Source organism: Alosa pseudoharengus, unplaced genomic scaffold, assembly GCF_046254945.1.
Source record: "Alosa pseudoharengus isolate Yale_2024_CS ecotype anadromous, Long Island Sound unplaced genomic scaffold, YU_APseudo_1.1 YU_APseudo_1.1_scf_2, whole genome shotgun sequence".
Lineage (NCBI taxonomy): Eukaryota > Metazoa > Chordata > Actinopteri > Clupeiformes > Clupeidae > Alosa > Alosa pseudoharengus.
Window position 1 is genome coordinate 48,638,570 of NW_027468663.1, and position 24,177 is coordinate 48,662,746.

The following is a 24,177-nucleotide window of genomic DNA, read 5'->3' on the forward strand; positions in this document are numbered from 1 at the left end:
TCTTTCATCTTTCATCTTCATATCCTGTTCCAGAGCCACGGCTTCAGGGTATTTACACAGATTCTGTTGTGTCTACCTGCAGATAGATGTATGCATTGAGTTTATGACTTTACAGAGAATCCTGGAACGTTAAAATAAAATCCACCTTAAATGTGTTCTCTCAATAGTCTGTATGAAATAATGTGTACACTGCTGGCTATTAAAAATATTTATTGAAAGATAGAAGCCACAGTACTGGATAAACAGTTCTGGGGAAATTGCGTGGTATGGTGGTCATTTCCGATTCTATTGAAGTGCTTGTTGCTGGCATCAGCAAAAGGCAATATTACAGCAATATCATAGCTAAAAGATGCTGAGAACGATAAATGGTGGATATTAAAACTGTAGACTAAGGCACTGTAGATGATTTACATTGTAACTGACATTAACATTTACACATTACTCCAGCCAGACAAGGTCTGACAGGACCAAGCATAATCTGGCAGAGTCAACTTGACTGTCAACTCATAAAACTGCAGGGCTTTGTTCCCACTCCTGACTGACTGATGTCTCTTTCTCTACCACTCTTTCTTCTTGCATGTTCTAGTGTGTGTGTTTGTGCATGTGTGTGTGTGTGTGTGTGAGACAGAGAAAGAATATTTGCATGATGTCCGAGATGTTATTGATGTACTGTCTGTGGTCTTCAGAGTATTTTCATCAATATCTGACATTCTGTCATATGGCCACTGATAAAAGGAACAGTCCCCAGTCTCTGCTTATGCTCCTTCAGACTTTAGAATGTGTTTGCACCTACTTACAAAATGTTTGGTATTGCTTGTATGTTTTTGCAAAGTGTTCATTCAAACACTTAGCCGCTATCTCCTCTTTACAGTTATGTCTGCTGTTGAGATTCTTATCTCAGTGACAGTGCTATCTGAGCCAGAGAGAGAGAGAGACTATGTGTGTGTGTGTGTGTGTGTGTGTGTGTGTGTGTGTTAGTAGAAAAACATTAGCACAGGTAATATAACCCAAGTCAGGTCATGTTATTGCTTTGACTGAGTTCAGTTATGTGAACATGTAGTGTCAAGTTTGTGTGTAGTAACAAGGTTATGTGTAGTATATACTTGACCCTACACGTTGACATAACAAAGCAAGTCAAAGCAATAAGATGACTTGACTGGGTCATATTGAATGTGCTAATCTTTTTTTAACAGTGTTTGCTATCTGAGTCAGCGAGAGAGAGAGAGAGTCTTCTTGGTGAGTGATCTGGCTTGAGTCTCAGCAGGGCCTTAGGAGGCCATGTGGGCTTTCAGAAGGTCGGCAATGTCGGTAAAGGACGCCTGGAGAGCTATTGACAGAGCACAGCGTCCCTCCTGCAATACACACACACACACATAGAGGAGAGAATGTGCAGCCGTCAGATAAGATGCTATCTGATATTTAGTCATACCTGATGTCTAATTACATCTACTGATAAATGATAGTCATGCTGGGTTAGACACCTTTTCCAAACTACGTACAAGTCACACTGAGTATCTCCTTCGCCTAAATCATAATGCCATTTAAATTTCACATTATGACAATGGCTTTTGATTTAAAAAAAAAAAAAAGATGTGCAGATCTCTTTAACATTGCAAATGTACTAAAACAGGCACTCTAGCACAACAAAAACAGGTTGTGCAAACTGCAGCTCAGCCAAGGCACTGGGGCTGACAGAAGTGCTCATTTGCATATGAGTAAGACCTTCCTGGCGGGGAGGAGAAGCCACTCTGACACATGCAAGTGTGGAGTCAACCCTTTCCCTCCTCTCTCCCCTCCACCAAAAAGATAAGGCGTGTTGGAGGAGGATTAACTTAGCGCCTTCACAATAGGACTGATTAAGCTTGTGCCATATTGTAGAGCTTTCATTTCCAGTCAAGTTTGTGAAAGCTCTTTAAAGGCTAATCCTCACTCCTATCATATTGCTGTTATTCACAAACATAAAAACTTAACTCCCATCAGCGGGGGGGGGGGGGATTGAGAATTTATGACCGCACTTGGGTTGGACTACTGAGGGTGTAGGTAGAGGTAGAGCTTCCCAAATGTGTGCGATGAGCACCACACTATTCTTAGATTAGCACTACTACAGTTTGCCACCTGGAGGCTGCTGTACGAGGAGCCTCCACTGGCCCCCTGTTCTTTGATGTTCAGTTGCGTTTATTTTTATCAGCATGCAGCTACCGGCTGTTCCTCTCTACCATCTGTGTGTGTGTGTGTGTGTGTGTGAGAGTGAGTATGTGAGTGTGTGGCACACAATGTGCATGCATACAGGACAGAGAGAGAGAGAGAGAGTGAGAGAGAAAGGGGAAGAGATGGAAAGGGGAACTGACCCTATCAGTGAGGGTCAGATCGCAGTTGGCCTGCTCCAGAAGGAAAGCGACGATGTCGCCATGCCCCCGCTCACAGGTCAGCATGAGGGCAGTGCTGCCGCTGCGGTCCTGGGCGTTGGCATCGGCGCCCGCGGCCAGAAGGAGCGGCACGATTAGCCGGCGCCCGTGCCTTGCAGCCAGGTGCAGGGCAGTCTGCCCCGCCTGGGGAGAGAAGGAGCTAGTCATCCTACCAAGGCTCATTGTTAAGAGAACGTCAGCCAAGTCAAGGATTAAATATGTGTATTGATTTAAAACTGTTTGATTGATCCATTTATTTGATATGAGTCATACAGATGATAGTGTTCACAAGAGCACATGCTTCTTGTTAATAAACAAAAGCCTACAAACCAGCCTACAATAGTGGTTACTTCTGCACTGCAGTGTACAAGCCTTTAGACAGAGGTGTCTATAAACCAGCTGAAGTTAGATGTTGATGCATTAAGGTTACATTTACAATAATGAATGTTAGAGTAAGTGACAATACAGTCCTACTGTGTAGTACAATGTATATACTGTATACCGCATTTTGTGTTTTTTGAAGAATTATTTAGATGTGTTTATTATATATTTTTTTTTTTACAAAAACAATGATTTTGCCAAAACACTTTTGGTGGTGAACTTTGGAGCATGGTGTACAAGATAGAGTTTTAGTCCAATCTCCATCAGTGGAGTGTAGATAAAGGGTAGTGGTAGTGGTGGTGGTGGTGGTGGTGGTGGTAGTGGTGGTGGTGGTGGTGGTGGTGGTGGTGGAGGTAGTGGTGATGGTGGTGGTGGTGGTGATAGTGGTGGTGGTGATGGTGGAGGTGGTGGAGGTGCAGTGGGCGGCCTGGTGCTGTCACTGCCGCCGGGGTGGGCAGCGGATGGAGGGGCTGACCTGGCCAGCGCGGACGCTGGCGTCTCCACTCCGCAGCAGCTGGCGCACCACCTCCAGGTCCAGAGCGGAGTCTGCAGCGGTGAGAGAGGCCAGCATGATGGAGGTGTAGCCGGCCTTGTTCCGCACGTCTACGTCACAAACACCTGAACACACACACACACACAGAGAAGGGACCTCACTCAGCGCTGAAGTCAACACAGCAAACACATAGATGCACATAACACGCAAGTGCCCTTGTTGGGCTAAGTGCTTTGATAAGACTTGTGCCTTAATGTCTATGTTGTGTCCTAAATTGGAGACCAGGTTGCTAAATGAATGTGGATGCTAGTGGTGCCAGATGATGTGAGTACTGTATGTAGGCTGATGAGAGGTGTACACACAAACACACACACACACACACACACACACACACACACACCCATACAGTACACACACAGCGCCAGATGATGTGACACCTGTACGTAGGCTGATGAGAGGTGTACACACACATACACACACGCACACGTACACACACAGCATGAACACTGACCTGTGCTCAGTAAGGTCTGAACGATGGCGAAGTTCGAGTGAGACACGCTGTAGTGCAGGGCAGTGTTGCCGTTGTCGTCTGCCAGGTTGACGAGGAAGTGAAGAAGCGAGGGCGCCGCGGCCCTGACTTTGTCCAGGTACAGCGCCACCGTGTGGACAGACGAGTCCTCCTCAGCCGTCACATGGAACCACTGCTGGAACACCACCGTCAAGGCCTGCCTCTGGAAATAAAAGCATGCAGCATTCCTCAGCACACACGTCTCAGCCATCACAAATATTTATTCAATATTCATTTCCTGTTACCCATTGCATCTCTCTCACACTTGTCTTTCACCTGCAGTTTTATTCCAAAGGTACAGTATATTCTCATAATAATTAAAAAAGAGTTACATTGATTTGATTAAACTTTAAAAGAGACACCACTGGAAGCCAACCCTGAATTTACCCCGCCCACAAATTTTGAGTTTGGGAAATTCTGGAGTCGCACCACTGAAAAGCCTCTATGCCCGAACCAAAGGTGTTCGGACCAATCAAATCGTCTGGGCGGGCTTTATACAAGGATGTACAGAGCAACTGTGCCTAGTCATTCATGTCACCTGAGCACACTTGAGTTGATTTTGTTTACATCAAACAGTTACTAGAGAAGCAAGATGTTTAGATAGCATTATTGCATCAACTGTACAAGGTATTAACAGGGCAATTACTTTAAAAACCAAACAGAGAACAGCGATTAAGGTATTTGTCGAGAAGAAGGATGTTTTTGACTGTTTTCCCTTCACATATTTTGTTGCTCTGATTGGTAGGTCTATCCTTTTGCATGCAGAGGCATTTTCCCCCCTGTATACAAAAACTGTATTGAAACACGCCCCATAATCAAAACCCAATGCCATGTTACCATTCTGAATAGAATGAGTTGCTCTTTCTGTTTTGTGGAACAGTTCATTCATTACCATGTCATCGTTCAGATTTGCCATTTCATCCATGTGGTCCCTCAGGTAAAGACATGCAGCGATGAAGGCCTCATCAACCCTGTCAAAGGGATGAAACAACACAATGAATCCATATTACTTTCCCCGAATTTCCCAAGCCCCTAAAAAATGCCACTGTGATGTGGTTATAGAACAGCAGTATCATACTGCAGTATTTGTAGAGTATGTCTGCTTTCAACTACATTGTCTCCACAAATGGCATCTCACCTGTTTGCTTCATTTCCTGATTCCACCGATTCTCTCGATCCCCCCTGGTGTCCAGACATGTCCTCTGTCCTCTCCTGTTGCGTTGCTGACCCTGTTGTCTGTCTTCGTGATCCTGGCTGTGTCTGAATGTCCTGTTCTCGTTCAGTCCTCCTATGTGGGTTGGCTTCATCTCGGTGTGATGAGTCTTCTTTTACAATCTCCTCACAACCAGATGGCCTGCTGGAAGTCATTTTGTTGAGTTGAGTATAATAGTGGAATTGTAAAGCTTCGTCACACAGTAACTATAGAATCAACTCTTATCACATGATGAGGACCAGCTGCCCGATTTTGGGATTGGAATTAATTATGCTTCACAGAGTTGCACTGAATTAATATGGTGTGACACAGCAGTAAACTAAACACAGAGGATTTGACCTCAAAGAGACAGTCATGGCAATTAAGGTTGTTTGGAGCGCCTTGGGCTGGGCTTGAGTGTGTCATCATAAACCTACCTATGGTTAGCTCCACCACTCCTGATAGTCTCTTCAACCATGAGTGTGTCATCATAAACCTACCTATGGTTAGCTCCACCACTCCTGATAGTCTCTTCAACCAGACAATACTCGCCTCCCAAAGCAGAGGTCTTAGCTTCTGAGAATAAGAAACAAATACATAATTAAATTACAGTTACAAAGAACAGATTTTTTTTGCATTTTCTTCAAGAATTTCAACACAATATACCAATTGGTTGAGAAAGTTAGTTCAGATCAAGTGTTTGTGCCATTCTGTTTGTCTGTTTTAGCAGTGAGGTTAGCAGTTAGCAGTAAACCAACCGGTGAGCTGGTGTCCAGGGCCGCTCCTCTGCCCAGGGTCCACGCAGGAGGCCAGAGTGTCCACCAGCCTCACCAGCTCCTCCTGGATGGAGCTGACCCTGGGGGGGAGGGGCTCCGCCGGCCTCTGGCCTGCGCACAGACACTCCCACTGCTCCTGGAGGAGCTGGCGCACTCTTCCCACGTGGTGACTTACGTGCGCTGGTTCCGTCCCCTCCTGTCTGCTACCTCCATCCCCAGCCACTCTCCATTCCTCTGGGGTGATTTCAGAGGCATCCTTTTTACTGGGCATTCCTTGCTGGGTGACTGAGCATGAGGAGCTGATGGTGGTGTTTAGGTTTCTGCTAGCATCCTGCTGGGCCTCGGCTCTCTCCATCTTCCTGAGCTCTTCTATTCTCTGGTCCTTCAGTCTGCCGTCCTCCACGTGGGTCTGCAGCATGGTCTTGGCCATCTCCAGCTCTTTCTCTGACTCTCTGAGCCTCTGCTCCAGGCTAGCGAGCCTCTTCTGTAGGGCGTCCACAGACTGGTGCTCTGCTCGTTCCTTGCTGGGGACTGAGCGAGCTGACCGCTGACCTGCCCCTGAAAGTGTGCCATCTCGGACGGATGACATCATGGCCTCAGTCTCCACCTGCACAGAAGAGGCCTTGACCTTCTCTTCAAGCCGCTGCAGTTCCCGGCTCATCCAGTCCTCCTCTTGATCCTCCAGACTGCTCGAGCCGCGTCCCGAACTGTGCCCGTTGCCCCAATCGGCCTTGCCGCCTGCCTGTGAAGCCCGCAGTCGGCCGTTTGCCTTCGGACCGGAGTTCGGCACTTCCGGGCTGCTCTCCGGGTCCGAGTAGAGCCTGGTGAGGAGCCTCTCCTTCTCCTCCTGCAGGATGCAGATCTGGGCCCTGAGCTCTGGGACCACTCGGATCTCCTCCTCCAGCTCCCCGACCCGCCGCAGTGCCGCCGTGAGCCTCTGCAGAGTCCCCGCCCCTGCCCCGCCGACCGGCGCCGACATCCTGCCCGAGTCGACGAACACGTCCTCGGAGGAGCCGCCGTCGTCCTCCTGCAGCAGCAGGTGGCCCCTGGAGCCCCGGGGACTGGTCGGGTCGTCGTTGGACTCGGAGCGCTTGCGCTGCAGGACAGTGGCCGGAAGGCTGGAGGCCCGCAGCAGATTGGGCCTCACGTAGCACCCCAGCGGCTGCTCGTCAAACGCCCGGATGCTCTCCTCCATGTGAGCACTGGTCGGCGATGTGCAAGGGGCGCCTGGATGTCTGGGATAGCCGGACGGGACTCCGTCGTACGTGTGCTGGCCGTCCGCGCCGCGGGCCTTGGGCCAGAGGGAGCCGATGGAGCTCCACTGAGTGGGGCCATGAGTGCGTCCGTGGCCCGGGAGGCTGTGGTTGTGGTGGGCACTGGCGCTGGCGGGCCTGGTCCTCCTCTGCATGGGGACCCGCTTGAGGGTGTTCCCCTTTTCAATGTCGTCCACATACTTCAGGAAGTCCAGGTCCAGGTGAAAGCCATATGGTGTCTCCACTGAGTAGGAGGGTGGCCTTTTCGAATTCCCATTCATGTTTGGAGATATGCCATTTACTAGCCAGACAGACACAATAGTCTTAATCAGCAACACAACAACATCAAGTCCATATAACCATGTTTTTATTTATTTATTCATGGTATTTTAAATCTAAACAAATTGTTTTAACATCACAACTAACAGACAAATGGTTAAACATACCTGTCTGTTTTTCCATTCCATTTATTTGCAGGCTTCTGTTCAGTTGCTCCTTGGAGAGTACTTACAGCCTGGAAATAATCAGATTGTAATCAGCTGCTGTTTTCCTCATTTCATGCCCCACGTGTTTTCATAACTGTCCAAAGAAACTGCCCCACCCCCCTTCTTTCTCTTTACCTCACACACTATTCTCTCTATCTTTAGAATCCTCTGTTTTTCCTCAGAATTTCTCTATCCACTATTTCTCGGGATGTGTAGGCTTCTCCCTCTCCCTCTGACTCTGGCTCTGCCTGCCTGCCCTATCTCTGACCACATGCTGCAGCGGAGGCACCACAGCGGCAGCCACAACCCAAACAATGTCAACTATGCAATAAACAGACAAACAGAAAAAGCAACTGGACTCTCGCTGTCTCTGTCGGTCACAACAACAAAATGCACACACACACACACACACACACACACACACACACACACACACACACACACACACAAAATAAAGACATAACCTCCAGCTTTACATGCATACAGCATATCAAAAAGTATAGGAGACATATTTCCTCTCTGACATACACTTTTCCCTCTCAGGTTTTCTCTCTGAAGCACACAAATTCTATCTGGTATGTCAGGCCCCCCTCCCCTCCATCTATCTCTGTCTCAGTTACACGAGACTGATAGCTATCATTCAGAGTGATGCCCATCAGTATAAGCAACAGGCTATTTTCTTTCATTTTCTCTTTTTCTGTGCCAGAAAGGGGAATCAGATACGCGGTGCGGTGCTCAGTCTGCTGTGTCAGTAGAAGCACACGGAGCATGCTGTGCCATGGCCCCATAAGCCCTGTTGTTGCACTCATTTTTCACCTTCTGAGAGACAGGAAAAAGGGACCGCCTTGTGGAAATGCAACTCAAAACAATGTGTCCAGTTTATCCTGAAGTGTTGACAGGACATACTGTATAGTTTCCGCACTCAAGCCTTGTTTGGACTTCGAATAGCTTTCCTTTCTGACATGATTGGATCCTTAAGACCCTTACCCATACATCAACACACACACACACAAACACACCCTTACATGCAAACATAAGATGTACAAATCTCTAGGTTCCAAGGAGGTAGCAGCATAGATGTGGATATGAACTGTTTTCATAAGAACGTTTTGAAATTTCCAGTCCACTCCGCGATCCCTCAAGATTTTCATTTAAAAACATCCATGGCTTTTAATCACCACATACAGCTGGTGTGTGAGAAAAATAACATCAAAAAAGAGGGCTGACTCTAAAAACTAACCCTGGATACACAAGAGTCAGCTCGGCGGTCTCCGGATATATGACCCCAGGTCTGCAACAGCGTAAAACAAAGCGCCTTTCTTCCTCCTCACTGTCAATCACACGCTGGGTCACTTTCTTTATGTCTAGCTTTTAAAAACTCAAACATCAAATGGCCACTTGTGGCCCAAGTGACTTGCTTTTTTTGGTTCTTTTCCTTCTGTAGCTGTTATTAATATGTTATGTAGTCTTTATGAAGGCTTTATATACCTTCCTCCATTCCCACAGAGCCTGCTGACGTTTTCCCATGAGGGTCAAGTACAGATGCAGCTCTACACTTCCCCTGTGACCTGTGTCGCTTCGGATGAAAGCGTCTGGTGAATAGAAAAATGCTAAAACAGAAGCATCCGCTCCAAAGCGTTCGAAGACAATTGAAGGAAAAGATCACTTCTTTTGGCCGCAGTTGCTCTCTCGCCGGCTAGCCAAATGGACGAAGAGGATGTTTAGCTAGGCCTCTGCTCAGTCCCTATACACAGTCCTCACTTCTGTCCTCTCATAATTATAGCTCTTCTTGTGCAACTATACTTGCTGCGCCCTTTGAGAAGAAAAAAAGGACTCTCATTAAATACATTTCTTTCCATTGCATTCTTTTGTCCACCACAAATTGAATTTGAACTCATGACAATTTAGAAACTGCTGGCTCCCTCTGAAATAAACTTTAAAAACAGTGTAACCTCTGGGAAAGAATGGCTCATTTAAGCCCAGACTTTCAGTGAGAGCGAGAGAATAAGTGAGGAAGAGGGATGTGTAAAAAAGAGAAGGAAGGAGAGGAGGAGGAGGAGGGAGCGAAATGGAAAGTGAGAGGGACAAAGTGAGAGAAATAGCAAGAAAAGCAGAAAAGAGAAGAGGGACCATGGAACATTTGATGCCAGTGTTGGCACAAATTGCTCTGTTAGATTTAACCACAAGGATTCTGAAAAGTATAACCATGTTAAGCTACATGAAGAGATCATCTTAATGCCTGTGGCGCTGACCTCAGCAGGCCGTGGGTGATTCAGCGTACTGCACAGCCATAATATTTATATCGATCTCAGATGGCATACGCAGACAGATGGCCATAGAGACACACATACACACACAAACACACAGTTGGCTTTATAGTGAGAGAGAGGTATTTTATTCTTCCTGTTTGGCCCTCTTGACCGAACGTTTTTTTTCCAGCACACAAATTCATTCCTGCTCCACAATTTGGAGTTGGTTTAAGGACAGCTGCCAACCTCTCTTTCTCTTTCTCTCTCTCATTCACTATAATCCCCCCTTGTCAGATGCCTTATGTTTGAAATGGAGAGAGGCAGGGAGAGACAGGCCCTGTTTTCCATGCACGCTGCCTGCTCTGGCCCTCTGAGGGCTGTCCCTGGTCAGTCCCACCACTGCACAGCCATGGCTTCTCTTTAAGCTCTGAGCCATACATCAACCCTGCCATCTCTCACATGTCTGTTCTTTTCACCCCTCCGTCAGAGCCACTAAGCACAGGTTTTTCTCTCTTTTACTCTCACACTCACACTCTTACACTTACTCCTTTTCTCCCTTCTCTCTTTCTTTTTTCCATCCCTCTTTCTCTTTCCCTGTTTCTTTCTTCTTTGTTCGCCTGCAAAACTTGACAATCATCTAGGCCACATGCCAAGAGCAATAGGACATGTGTACCATGTGTACCAGTATCATGACATGCTGCATGTGAGGTTGTGTTGTTATGCGCCAAAGGTATGTTACAGGTTTCACATTACTACAGCAACATTTAGCTGCACTGCTCTTGACAGAATACAGTGTGAGCACCACATGCCCTGTGGTGAAATAGACAAAAAATAAATAAATAAAAATAAACTGAAAAAACTTTGTATAGCTGTTTCTGGCAAAGACAGAGTACTGAAATATTTAACCACTGTCTGTAACCATGTGTGTCAATGTGTGTGTGTGTGTGTGTGTGTGTGTTTGTGTGTGCACATGCGTATGTGTGTATGATACTGATTAAATGAAAACCAACAAAGTCCCACAAATATCTTAATTATGTGTGACAGAACTCATGCCGCTGTACAACATTAACGCCTAGTCACTGGTAGGGAAGTTGCATCATGGAAAAGAAGAGACTGATCTGATCTGTGCAAAATAAGCTTCATTCAAAGGACTTGTTCCACTCACCAATGAAGAACACAGCCCACTCACTTTGAAGTTCCCCCTGCTCTCAGACAGGATGCTTGAAATCCAAGTTTCCCCTCATGTGGATCACTTACCTTAAATACCTCAAGTTTGGCATGGCTTCTCCACCTTTCCTGTTAGCATACGCCTGTCTCTGGCTGTGGTCCTGTTGAGCCTTTTCTCCTCTCTCTGTCTCACTCTGAGACAGGGACAGCAGCTTGACACCAGTTGAAGTGGGAGGCAGCCGCTGCTCAAGAAAACGCGAGTTAGAAATTCTTCTAGAACATAAAGCAGTGTTATTGTGTGCTGACAATAGGGGAGGGTAGATGCTGGCGGCCATGCCTCTCCTCTCTGTCTCCTGCCCAATGACAGACGGTGGGTGTCACTGCAGCAAGGATGGTCCTTAGCTATGATCCAATAGGAGCCAGAGGGTGTGGTCAAACAAAGCAGTTGGAGACGCAGTAACTACTTAGTGGCTTTTCTTGGGGGACAGCTCTCATAACAGGGCTCATTGCTGAGGGTATCAACAGTGGACAGGGACAACATTTTTCCAAAAGGCTTTCGTGAGCCCTGTCACACACACATGCACGTGCGTGCACCTACCCCACTCCACGCACACTGAAGTGTAACTCTATCCAGTGCTATGCGGGGCCTGACTGTCCTCTGTAATCACGAGAATACCAGAGGGGGCTCGGGGATTTAGAGTGTTCCGAGTCCCATGGGGCAGCATGCCACTCATGCTTAAGGTATCTCCTTTCCACTCTCCCCTCTCCTGGGCCACAATCATCCCGACATCCAGAGCCGGCACCGTCCCACACACGCTGAACCCCACCCAGCTTCTCATCATGCCTCTCCATGGTGGTCATCAGCCTGGTTCAACACTGTTTGCTGGCTTGATTCTGATGGGTACATGGAGTTACAGTACACAATGGAGTTGGTATAATTCATTCCACTCTTCTTACAGAATGTGTAAAATGTGCTAAATATGTGTTATTACTAAATTACTATGTGATGGTTAAGTGTGTTGAAGCTGGGAGGTTTTTTTTATCATAAATCTTTAAAACTGCTTCAGTACTGTATTTCAGCACAACCAAAAGCATTTATTTATTGTGGTTTGGACTGGAAAAAATTACATAAAAAATGTGGAATTCTTAAGTATCATTGCTTTCCATATTAGAGCAGTGACACAGTTGGCATTTAAACATCAAAACAAAAAGTGTTGGTGTTTTGCTTCATACCAAGAAAAATGTTTATGTGTGAGTCATCTTCACACCATATTTACTGGGTTTTTACTCACTACTCACAGGGAAGGTGTACTGTAGGACAGCATCTACAACTGCACACAGAGGGGTGTGAATCTATCTCTTTGCCAAAAGCACTGGGATCACAAAACCCCTTTGTAACCAACTGCCTTATTAAATGAAAACTCACAGCTGCTCTGCCAGCAAACTGAAGACACGAAAAATATTCCAATCAAAACAAATCTGTTTTCTTGTAATTGTGTAAACATAAGAAAATTGTTAAACTCAAATTCCAGAGTACAGGGGAATCAGAAGGCTAACCTGAGAAGCAGATATATTAATAAATTGTCTGACTCACATGTTACAGTGCAAGAGAAACCCTATTAATTCTCAATGAATAGCATATGTGTATATTCATATTAGCAATTGATTGCTGTATATGTAGAAACTAAAGAGGTCTCCAAGAGAGTGTTACAGTGTGTCATCCTGTCATTTTGACTTCACTCACTTTGATTGATATTATATAACTTAAATTTACCGGACTGCTGTGCTGAGGTCATGGATACGCAAAAGCACTCCAAAATGGATTCTGGCACAGTGCCTTCTGTAGCAAAAGTCTCCTACGAACTGAAGGCCAAAGACCTGAAGAGTCCCTTCAAATGCACTTCTGTACCTTCATAATTGATTTACATGGGACCAATTAGGTCAGGTGGGTAAAAATTCTCCCAGAGATGAAATACCAATTACTGTACATGCCAACATTGACCTCCCAAGCCATTTTGTATACATTCCGATATGTGATGTGATCTGGGAAAACCCTTCACATGGTGCAATTTTACCAACTTATGATTCTGATACCATCCTAACAACATCAAAGGGAGGATGGGATCCAGGATTTTGCTAGGGCGCAGTGTCCAAAATGTTGCCAGGATGGTATCAGAATCTTAAGTTGGTGAAATTTAACCAGAGGGTTGAAACGGAGCAAAAATCAAGGACTTTTGAGTGCACAGTGCACCATGAAAAGGGTTTACCTATCGGATCACATATCGGTGTGTATTTCACTATATTGATGCCCAAAAGCCATATATATTTCAATATCATGTACAGTAAGTAAATGAACAAAGCTAGATTGAATGCTGTGTGTATGGTGGACTGAGCAGATAGAGCGCAAATAACATGACTATTTGGCCTGTTATGAGTTCAATTGGCTTCCCCCCCTCTTTATTTAACCAGGGGGGGTCATATTGAGACTATAGTCTCTTTTTCAAATGGTCCTTGGCCAAGAAACGCAACATTGTAAATGCTCCTATGCTTTGCAGTCAGTGACCGAAGTATAATCACTGACCCTCTGCTAGCTGGACTAATAAATAAATGTTTGGCTACTTAAATCAGATCCAACCAATTTCAACCAAACTTGTGCTATGCTGTCTGTCTGCAATCCATGAAATCTTGCAAGAGAGTATTTACTGAAGTTATTGTGCCAAGTATTTCATTAGGCTATGAGCTCAGATATTTGAACTAAGCAAGATTGAACATTAATTTCCCATCACAATTCGGTATTCGTCCTTGGTGGTCCTTGAAACTGCAAATGTAGTGTAGTGTAATTCCAAACACGTTTTTAACCTTAGTTCATTGGATGTTAGTTACTGTTTTTGCTCTTAGGCCTAGCCTAGGCTACTCTTGGTTTTATGGTTCCTGTCCTGGCTGCAATGCCCTCACATGCATGCATGCATTGCACACATTATGGTTGGTTATGGTTTGGCAGACGGTTTTGTCCAAAGCCACTTAGGTAGAACACTACATTAGTTAAAAATAATTGTTTCTAAGGGGGACTGTCTGACCAACAATAAAATAGTTCCCTGAACTGTCAGAATATTCAAACTCATGTGAATAAACAAAACTGCTTTCTTATATCAAATCTTATTTTTTAAAATGCTACAGTTAGACAGTCTAGTGGGCTTACCATATAGGGAGGGAAAGTGAAAACCAGTACCCCAAATGGTTGCGTTCCTATCGAAGAGCAGCTCCAATGTTAAGTCCCATAGACCTATTTTAAAAAAAATACTGTGAAGCCAAATCAGCGATCCTATCCACCAAAAATATTTTTCAGTGTCTATACAGTAATAATCTTCTAACTGTGAAAATGTCAGACCCTATTTTGCCTTATTTAAAAAAAAATCGAAATTGCTCCTTTTGTTTCATAAACGAACTACAAAAAAGCCACGTGACTTTACCCTTCGACGTTACTCACGGTAGCATGGTTTGTTTATTAGCCTGGTTAGCATTGCCACTTAACACTTACTGCCAGCTCTTCATGTGAGTAGAAGCACAACACCAGTTATCCAGACATAAAGGTTATCACCACGCGGTTTACATCACCTTCCGTTATTACAAAAATATGTAAGCCAGTTAAGCAAATTGCCGTATTGATCAGTTAGAGATTAAGCGCCCAAACCTGTGAGGTCACATGCAACTGTAGTTTGTTATCACCATGTTACGACAAAAACTCAAAACAATTCAACTGATCCTAAAAATAAGGTATGACCACTTGAAGCAATAGAGGTGACCCCAGTGCCTAACATATGGAAGGCATTAAATTAAGATCCCAATGTGCACCGAGATATATTTTTTCTAAAAAAAAATCCCATCCCCTCCGCTAAACTCTAGGAACGCAACCACTAGATGGCGATGAGATTACTTTCCCTCCCGGCAACATTCTCACTTAGAACGTAAATGGAAGCTACTGTAACAAAAATAAGTTAGCAATGCCCTTCGGCAACAGCCTATCCACTTCGACCATACAATCTTCACAAGCCAGCATTTTACTATCCTACCTGTCAGTACACTTCGGGAGTTGGTGAGTGCTCACAGTTCACTTTTTTTGCAGGCAGGCCAGATAACATTTAACAACCAGTTTTTGTCTGTTTTCATTTGATTTGTTTTTTTCCCCCCAGAGAGTGACATGATGAACTAGAAGCTAGCTAATAGCATTATATCGATAGCTACCTTAGCTAAGCATGAATACCATTAATGAATACCATTTTAGCTTTACTCCTGTGTTGTAATTATATTTAGATTGGAGTCTTGAGTTGGAATAATGTTATTTTCAGAGAAGCCATTAGGTGGGTGGTGGGTGAGACCAGAAACTTTATTAAATAGATTTTGTAATGAGGCTTCTACCAACTATCCTCACTAATGCTAGGATCATCAAGTTCCATGTTCATAATCATAACAGCAATTCCTGACAATGTCAATGTACCGTAACTAGGCCTAGAAGCTACCTGTTAACGACTCACAGTGGACTAAAACTAATGTTATGTTGTCATGACAAAATTATAAGCCCACAGTATTAGCTGCCCAGTGTGAACAATGCTGTTTTGTATAAAATGGAAATGAAACAAAATGGATGAAAAGTGATGTTATATTGTAAAATGTAAATGTTTACCCACACAATCTGGCGGACAGCCCTGTTTGAGAACCTAATCTAAATCATAGGGGGTGCCCTGAAGGTGAAAGTTCTAGTTGTAGCCTACTGATTGCATTGCAATGAACTGTAAGTCTACAGTTGGGGGCTGGCAGCAAGCCTTAATTGAAAATATATGACTGGAGTATAACTAGCAAGCCAGGTCCCATTTGTCTGCATAATGTAGGTCAAAATATGCTAGAGTTGAATTTCGACAGCAGATCTAACAGATATGGTGACCAAATTTCTGAGATGAAAACCAAGGACAATATTCAATTTGTTGCCAATATCAATAAAATATATAATGTTTTTATCTACAAAAAGGGGGGACAGAAGAACTAGGACAGACCACCAAAAGCACTGTCATCTCCTCTGCAAACATGGACTGTCTTGCTAGCTATGGATGATGGTAAAATATTAACAAAAGATATTAAATTCAGCAGAATAACCATAATGTGTAGCAAGCCTGGTGTTTTGACAAAGTATGCCAGCACTGGAACAGTATGGTCAAATTAAATGAAGCATTAGTATCTGTGGCATCCATGACAATGCACCCTTCCTTTGGACCTTGAGGTCGCCTGAGATCAGGGCCAAGGGCGGTGAACGATGTACGTGCCCGAACTAGACCCCACCAGAAAAGTAAACATTTAATGACTGGCTCTCAGGCTTAACAGGGTGAAAAGAGGTCCCAGTGACCGTGATTTGGTCTGTAGGTGTACAGTACAACCAATTCCACATACTGAGCAGTACTTTATGGATAAAGTAGCCTAGTGGACCTACATTTTCACTGGAGTAGTTGGTAGAGTTGCTTGGTTGTTTTTTTTGTATTTCAGAATGTGTCATTGGATACTATAAAAAATATGAAACTACAAATCATAAAGGATGATGTCTTGAATCATAATAAGAAGGATAAAATAACATCTCACTGATATACTTTTGATTGCTATTGGCTTAAACTGAGAGAGTTGTTTCTTTTTCACCAGCAGCCTGAATGACAAAAACATTGTGGAATTGTAAACTAATAATTGTCCAAGTGTTCCACTGATGTGCCCATTTTGATTGATCATCTTGCCACGTACCTGAAAGGCAAATAAAACATTCATCAAAACAGAGATAATTTATTGATTTTTCCTGTCATGTCATCTCATCTAAAGATGATTAAGCCTACTGCTTCTTCTAATGCAAAAGAGGAATATCCTCAATGCCTGCTCTGCTGCAATAAAGATCCAAACAATGATCAAGACAAATATCGAGTGGATTTCGGTTTTCTGTCCCAGAAGGTCAAAATGACACACCAGAGTAATGTAACTGTTTGAGTTTAGTGAGATCTGTTTGATTTGTGTGCTATGCCCTGATACCTATGGGCAACAAACAACCCTATTCAACTAACCAAGGTTTCTTTGTTTATTGTATCATCACAAGAAAGGGTTCAAGATAGAGATAGATAGATAGATACTTTATTGATCCCCAGGGGAAATTCAAGAAAGGGTTCAAGGGTTAACAGCAATCACTTAATCAACTAAAAAATCTTACAGACACTTAGAATTATAATATTTATTTCTACAGTGGATTGTAATTTGGAAACAGATTATTTTTTATTTATTTTTACTATTTTATTGATGTATCCCTTCATGGATAATGTAATTAATGATTAGATTAATTATTAAATTGACATGGGTAGTGTAAGGGTAGTGTAACTGGTGTCATTTTATCCCTTGACAAACCTGAATCCATGTGCCACTTTATCCAAACCACTGTATAGCCATTCACTCTGTAGTAGGTATGTTTGCCTTTAACAAAAAAAATCTATTTGATATTGCGGTGGTAGTGTAGTGGTTAAGGAGCTGGGCTAGCGTGCAGTAGCCTGAAAGTTGTCAGTTCAATTCCCAGCTTCCACCGTTGTGCCCTTGAGCAAGGCACTTAACCCCGTTTTGCTCCGGGGACAATGTGATCCCTTGTAATATAGCTGACATATGTAAGTCACTTTGGTCAAGAAGTGTCTGCTAAATGTAATGTAATGTCTTCTTCAGAAAGTGACTGACATATCAATAAGGACAGTCCGCCCAGCCTCTAGCCTGTCTGGAAGATATGAAAATATTTTTGAGAATCTTTGACCCTTTGGTATGCACACACAGACCTATAAACATGACCCATTTAAACAGATTTCACTCTCTACATGACAGAAAACATGACTTTGCCTCAGCTGTTTTTCTGTAATTACTGTATATAACGTTATCTGCTATTTAGATATGTGATTACAGCTGTGTGTCATGGCAAAAACCCTATGTTAAATTTTTTTTGACCCTTTTGGATTCCCTCGCAATAGTTTTGCATACCTTTGCTAAAGTCAGAAGTAGTCTTCTGCAAGGAAGCACAAAACTATTTTGAAGAAATGCAAAACTTAATTTGAGGGAACCCAGAACTTTGACAAGGGAATGTAAAAATATTGCAAGGGGCACGCAAAAAAAGCTTAGAAAACAAATCCCACTGTGAACCATCGGGGGCTCCATACGATTAAAAACATTTTTTGTAAAAAAAACATTTCTGATGTGCCTGGTGAACTTTTTGATGCACACTTTTTACCCATGGCCCCTTATGGAATCCTTATGTTTGGTGTTAAGTGAGTGAAATCCCCTGCGGCAATATGGAGTTGAGAGTAGAGGAGGCATTTAAAAGTTCCATTACTGCAGCTGTTCACAACAGGCCATGTTACATCTAAGGAGATCAGGGGTAGGGTGATATTGGCCTGTTGTGAACACTTTGTTTGCACATTGAGGACCAAGCAGGGAGTGTAGAGGACTACTAAAGTTCAAACTGTGCGTTGCTTAATAATCAACCCCCCTCTGGAAGCAGGTATATAAGCTGACATGCCACTGACTTTGGCCGTCTTTCTTCCAGAGGCGGTAGAGGAGACACAGGCAGACACCAACACCACGAAGGGAGAACTCCAGAAACAACCGGAATAATGAAGCTGCTGCTGCTCCTGCTGGTGCTCGTTGCTTGTGCTCATGGCTTACCCGCTACTGGTGCCAAGGAAGCGGAGTCCCGTTTCTCCTTTGCCCCCCTGGATGACGTCCGGCTCCTGGCCAACGGGCTCCTTCAGCTCGGCCACAGCCTGAAGGACTTTGTACAGAAGACCAAGGGCCAAATCAACGACATCTTCCAAAAGCTCAACATGTTCGACCGCTCGTTCTACCAGCTCGCCACCCTGGCCAGCGAGATCAAGGAGGAGGAGGAGGAGCTGAAGAAGACCACCGTCGTCCTCAAATCCAACAACGACGAGATCAAGAGCCTGTCCCAGGAGATCAACACCAAGGTGGAGGACATCATTCGGGAGCGGAGCAATCTGCAGAGCCAGGTGGGCCAGCTGGAGGAGAAGATGAGTGGCCTGTCCCAGGGCCTTCTCTCCGCAGACCAGCTCGCCGAAATCTCTGCTCTCAAGGTGAGACTTCCAGAACAGTGCTGTGGCCTCGGTTCTCCGCCTTATCTTCAGCCTGTCAGCATATTTTCTTTCAGAGTGGCCAATTGTCAGGAGAGTGAGAACAGCCAAGTTTTATAAGTAGTGCAAAGTTGTGAATTCACTTAAAAGGCAAACTGATAATGTGCAAAAGTTAAAGTTTCACTTTTGTCGAAGGATGATAACTGCAAGCATAGCACTTCTGAGCTCAGAATTGAAATGAATCCAGTGAAGTGAATGTTCTAAAAGTAAAAAATATGTACTGGGCTATCCTGAGCTGTGATGTGTCGCCTTGCAGGAGGTCATTCACACCCAAGAGAGAAGCATCACAGACCTCCTGAAGGCAGTGAGGGAACAAAGTGAACAGCTCAACTTCCAAAGGACCCAGATCAAGAGCCTGGAGAAGAAGGTATTGTCTTTTGCATACATTGTCACTGTTAAGCGCTGCATCCACACAGAATTATGAAGAAATAGGGCCATCAAAACTCACCTGAATGATTAGACCCAAAGTAGCTATGCTACGTAACGTAAAGGAACAGCCTCTTTGGGAGTTTCAAAATAGTATGAGCACGGTAGTTCATTTACTTTTCAGGTTCATATTTTTTATGTTGTATAATGTGCTGTCAGGTACAAGTTATTCCAGTAATTAACAGCCTGGTCCTTATGTCCCCACTAGGTCAGTGACAGCATCCTTCAGGACACTGTTTTCAAATGGGTCTGGAACAAAGAGACTCACAATGTGTCTGGGTACCTGTCGGACAACAGCACCAGTAATGACTCTCTCTGGGATGGTACGTGTGATCGTTTTCAGGTTTTTATTGTGCTATCCGTACATGTCATTCTGGTCATTTAGAGAATGCTTCAATTAAGCAGCTCACAATGTGATTTTATTGTTCAATATATATATATAAGTGTTACATATTCCAATGTGAAGTAGTGTCCCCATGAGGACAAAACACTTCTGTTGGTTGGTGCCACCAGCATATTTCACCTGCTGATGTGCAGAAGCCAGTTTATATGAAAACACTGAGCTTTGACTGTTTCTGTCGGGTCATGTTACAGGTCTCCCAGCCCACTGTGGTGATGTGTATGCCAGAGGCCAGAGGAACAGCGGCCTGTACCCCATCAAGCCCAACCGGTCCCGGCCCTTCCTGGTGCACTGTGAAATGACCGACAGTAAGACTCCTCTTCCTTATTAAACAAAGATGTCATGTTTTCTGACATTTGATTGAAATGATACAGCACACAGGAAAATATTTTAGGCATTTTCAGCAGGCAACACCACCACCAATAGTTTGCCAAATCGAATGACAACTTAGTCATGAATTTCTTTATTATTATCATTATTAGTAGTAGTAGTAGTCATAGTAATAGTAGTTGTTGTAGCAGTTGTAGTAGTAATAGTATTATAAAAGTATTATGCTATTTGAAAGAGGCTGAATCCTATGAATCCATTATTTACTCCCTAAATGTCAACCATTACTGAGGCTGACTTTAGGGGCCTTTTCAGATGAGTCTTTCATCAAAAATGACACCAAACTTGGAATGCTTTCCTTTAGCTGAATGAAATAGTGGGGAAACTCAGTACTCAATTTTTGCCTGCAGATGGGGTTGCTACCGTCATTCAGCACAGACAGGATGGCTCTGTGGATTTCGACCAGACCTGGAGAAATTATGAAGAGGGCTTTGGCAGCTTTAAAGGTGTGTTGACTGTGTAGATTGAGGTGTATGTGTCTTGTAATTTGATCAAAGCTAGGAAAGCCTCACTGCACATACCCACACCTGTAACCCCTACCTGTAAGTGATGACATTCAAGCACGGGACACAGACCTGTCTTTTCTGAAAATCAACTTTGCTGCCGTGTAGCCTGTTGTGTGACAGTGAACTGTCATTCAGAGTCTCTTGAAGAAGCTTCCTGAAGATGTCTGGCTAATGTGTTTGCTATAAGCCAGCATTACATCTTTCTAAGCAGGCCTCTTGCAACATACCATACTGCTAAGCTAGTCTAGTAATAAACTGAAGTCCGTTAACACACGGACAGCAGCTTGTGCATGAGAATGCAGGAGAAAATGAAGAATGTATACACATGTAATCTAATGTAGGTATGAATACATATTCGTGTCTTTAGGTAATGTCATTATGCCAATCAAGTTAAATGATGGAGCAGTTTAAGATGAACCCGTGCGAGACATTTAAACAAACAAGTTGACCAATGAGGTGCTTTTGTCTTTGGCAGGAGAGTTCTGGCTTGGCTTGAGGAAGGTCCATGCCCTCACTCAGCACAATGACACAATCCTGCGGATCATAGCCGAGGACTCCAAACAGGCCAAGTACGTTGTGGAATACCACCTCATGATGGAGGATGCCAGCTCTGACTATGCAATCCACCTCAGGCCAACAGACAGTGACCTGCCGGCCGCTGTGGGAAACGACACAGCCATCCGGTTCTCCACCAAGGACCGCATGAACGACGAACACCAGGAGCCCAGCTGCACCAATGACTACACAGGTACAGTAAGACGACCTCTGATCAGGAACAGAACCTGAGGAGTAATTTTAAAACTTAAAGGTTATGTGTTTATACTCAGGAGTTGAAGAAGTGATGCAGTATGAGATAAAAAAGAGAAAGAAGAGAGAAGCTAATTTTTAAATCATCATCAAAACATTACGTTACACTAAGTAGGTTTGTATGTCACATAATGCACTGTATTATCAGTGCCGAACCATTGAAAGATGAAAGGGTATTCACCTAATAAAACTTGACATTGTGATGCTATATGTCTGCACCACTAAATAATAATAATAGTAGGAAAATAATCTTCAAAATGTATGCTTCGTCAAGACACTCGGCTCAAGTACTTACAGTAGATTAAGTGTTTGGTTGATATGCAGGTTTGGTTTTCAAATATCTAGATAGACTTATAATGACTAAGTCACACACAATACAATATACAAACACACAGATAGATGTGCCTTATTTACTTAAATATACACATCCCTCTGAGCATCTTCACTCACATTATAAACATGTGACTTTTGAGTAATTTACTGCATTGATTGCATTAATTCCATAATCAATGTATATTATAGTTATCTCTGAAGCCATTCATGTATTCACAGCAGTGTAACCGCCTGATAAGCAGTCGGCAGCGGTTTGGCTGCATGCAAACTGTTTGATTGAGAAATTCTCTCATAGCAGCAGTGAAGCTCTCAGGATGTATTGCACCCACAGGCGATACAATCAGTGGCATCTAGTTGTCAGCAAAACTGAGCAGGTCAGGCCAAGATCACTGGAGGCTGTGGCCAGAACGGTCAGGAGGATGCGGTTCTGACCGTTCAAATCTGCATCTCTTGTCTCTGCCTGTGTACTTTCCCAGGGGGCTGGTGGTTCAGCGCCTGCGGCGACATCAATCTCAACGGGAGGTACACTAACGGCAAGCCGCGGGGCCGTGCTGACCGCAGAAAGGGAACACACCTGAAGGCCCACGCATGGAGCTCCTTCTCACTCAAGTCCTCACAAATCACAATACGACATGTGTCAAGCACACACATCCCTCCTCAGGGACCAGCTGAATAAACAGATCCTCTCCTTGTTCACTCTCCCCACATCAACCCCCCCCCCACCCCCCCCCCCCCGACGTTGCTGTTACTGAATATCGGAGTAGTTGCATTATAAAGTTAAACTTTTATAGCGTAGCACTATAACATAACTCAGATAATAGAAGTGTCCAATGTGTATATGTTACAGTAGGTTTCTATGGTGCTAACAGGTTAGAACCCTGCAGTCTGTGATTATGTTGATTTTCGATAGCGGTCACTGAATAAGGTATGCTCATCTTAGAATGCCCTTTTTCATCCCGGCCTTTTATAGTCAGAAGCACTGGGCAGGGGCCTGAGTATTGTGGACCCTCAACCTGAGGTCAACCATGGTTAACGGAGTCAGTCACAGGTTTTTCACTGAGTCACATTGACTTTAAGAATACCCATTCATACTGTATATATTTTGTAGTGTGTGGTGCCATTTGTATTGAGCTTGAAAATAAACAGTGTTTTTAAAAAAGAACATGTGTATATTTGTATCTGAGTATGTGTATCTGTATGAGTACCTGTATACAAATTACTTTTGAGACATGGGAGAATAAGGAGATGTACACACAAGTAGTGCACCCACTCCCATGGACAAAACCATCCACCCACAGTTTGTTGTACACCCACATTACAGAATCAAACCACTGGCCCCATGGTTTAGCCATTTCTGGCAGGCCAGAGAGTCCAGCTGCTCCTGTGGGTATACCCGCGGCTAATGAACTCTGCTAACAGGACATTCAAGGCTCTGTAGCGTCTGCCAAAAGAAGCACAGACGGATTGCCACATGGCTGGAACAGTGCTGCCGTCATTATTTGCTGAGATTACTTCAACTGGTAAAGGCCAGTGGGTTTCAATCAGATTTTCCTCTCCTTTTATATTTGGGAGTTTTTTTTTTTTTTTTTTACTTAAATAGATTCTTGCAGTTTGTCTTATTTCTCACCCTATCTCCCCTTAGGGGTAGGCAATATGTTGCCTATCACAGCATTAACACATTTTCTGTGGACATTTTTATATTATTGTACAACAATACAACATATTTTATAGTAGCATACAGTATGTCAACAAAGACAGTGACTAACTTTCAGTCAGTTCTCTCCAGAGTGGAGAGGGAGTTGGGGTACCTGGCTCTTCTCACATGAAGCAGTGTCTCCCTCTGCTGATGGTTCTTCTTACTGCCATTATCTTTTCAACCAGTAGGGTCTACATTAAAAGTATGTATGTAAAAAGTATGTTATAAGGGTGATGGATTTTTTAGTCATTTTTCAGAGGTTTTCAGTCATTTTTAGCCAGAACTGCATATTCTCTTGCACATTTAGGCATATTTGCATGGATATATGCCTTTTCATATGCTTTCAATATGCTCTTACGTTTGTCTTTCAGTGCTCACTGCACTTGAGTATGCTTGTTCTCAAAATCCCAGACCAATGAGCCAGACCTTTTAGTGATCTGGCCAGATTGCATACA

The 24,177-nt window shown here is 43.9% G+C and overlaps 2 protein-coding genes across 3 annotated transcripts; one reads left to right on the plus strand and one right to left on the minus strand.

Moving 5' to 3' along the window:
• Positions 1-193: 193 nt before the first annotated feature.
• LOC143134714 (KN motif and ankyrin repeat domain-containing protein 3-like) lies at positions 194-11,214 on the minus strand. 2 transcript variants are annotated; one of them, XM_076295308.1, is made up of 10 exons: positions 11,060-11,214; positions 7,515-7,582; positions 5,798-7,369; positions 5,540-5,615; positions 4,986-5,201; positions 4,740-4,818; positions 3,791-4,010; positions 3,262-3,404; positions 2,349-2,549; positions 194-1,352 (listed from the first exon to the last, which is right to left on the minus strand). In XM_076295308.1, the coding sequence occupies exons 2-10, from the start codon at positions 7,528-7,530 to the stop codon at positions 1,269-1,271; spliced, it is 2,607 nt and encodes an 868-aa protein (XP_076151423.1). In that variant the 5' UTR covers positions 7,531-7,582; positions 11,060-11,214; the 3' UTR covers positions 194-1,268. The 2 variants fall into 2 exon arrangements, with proteins under 2 accessions (XP_076151423.1, XP_076151422.1); XM_076295307.1 differs by having other exon boundaries at positions 4,986-5,204.
• A 7,419-nt stretch (positions 11,215-18,633) lies between these two features.
• On the plus strand, positions 18,634-22,702 carry LOC143133560 (angiopoietin-related protein 3-like). Its single transcript, XM_076293315.1, has 7 exons — positions 18,634-19,110; positions 19,424-19,534; positions 19,802-19,916; positions 20,188-20,301; positions 20,731-20,826; positions 21,362-21,634; positions 22,503-22,702. The coding sequence occupies exons 1-7, from the start codon at positions 18,634-18,636 to the stop codon at positions 22,700-22,702; spliced, it is 1,386 nt and encodes a 461-aa protein (XP_076149430.1).
• The last annotated feature ends 1,475 nt before the right edge of the window (positions 22,703-24,177 follow it).

Excerpts from the sequence above, each read along its gene's own strand:
- LOC143134714 (XM_076295307.1), bottom strand. Across the intron at positions 5,616-5,797 it reads CCCTGGACACCAGCTCACCG|AAGCTAAGACCTCTGCTTTG; the intron begins GTTGGTTTACTG and ends TCTTATTCTCAG. Across the intron at positions 1,353-2,348 it reads ATCTGACCCTCACTGATAGG|GAGGGACGCTGTGCTCTGTC; the intron begins GTCAGTTCCCCT and ends TGTGTATTGCAG.
- LOC143133560 (XM_076293315.1), top strand. The coding sequence starts at position 18,634 with ATGAAGCTGCTGCTGCTCCTGCTGGTGCTCGTTGCTTGTGCTCATGGC. Across the intron at positions 19,111-19,423 it reads CCGAAATCTCTGCTCTCAAG|GAGGTCATTCACACCCAAGA; the intron begins GTGAGACTTCCA and ends GTCGCCTTGCAG. Across the intron at positions 19,535-19,801 it reads TCAAGAGCCTGGAGAAGAAG|GTCAGTGACAGCATCCTTCA; the intron begins GTATTGTCTTTT and ends TGTCCCCACTAG.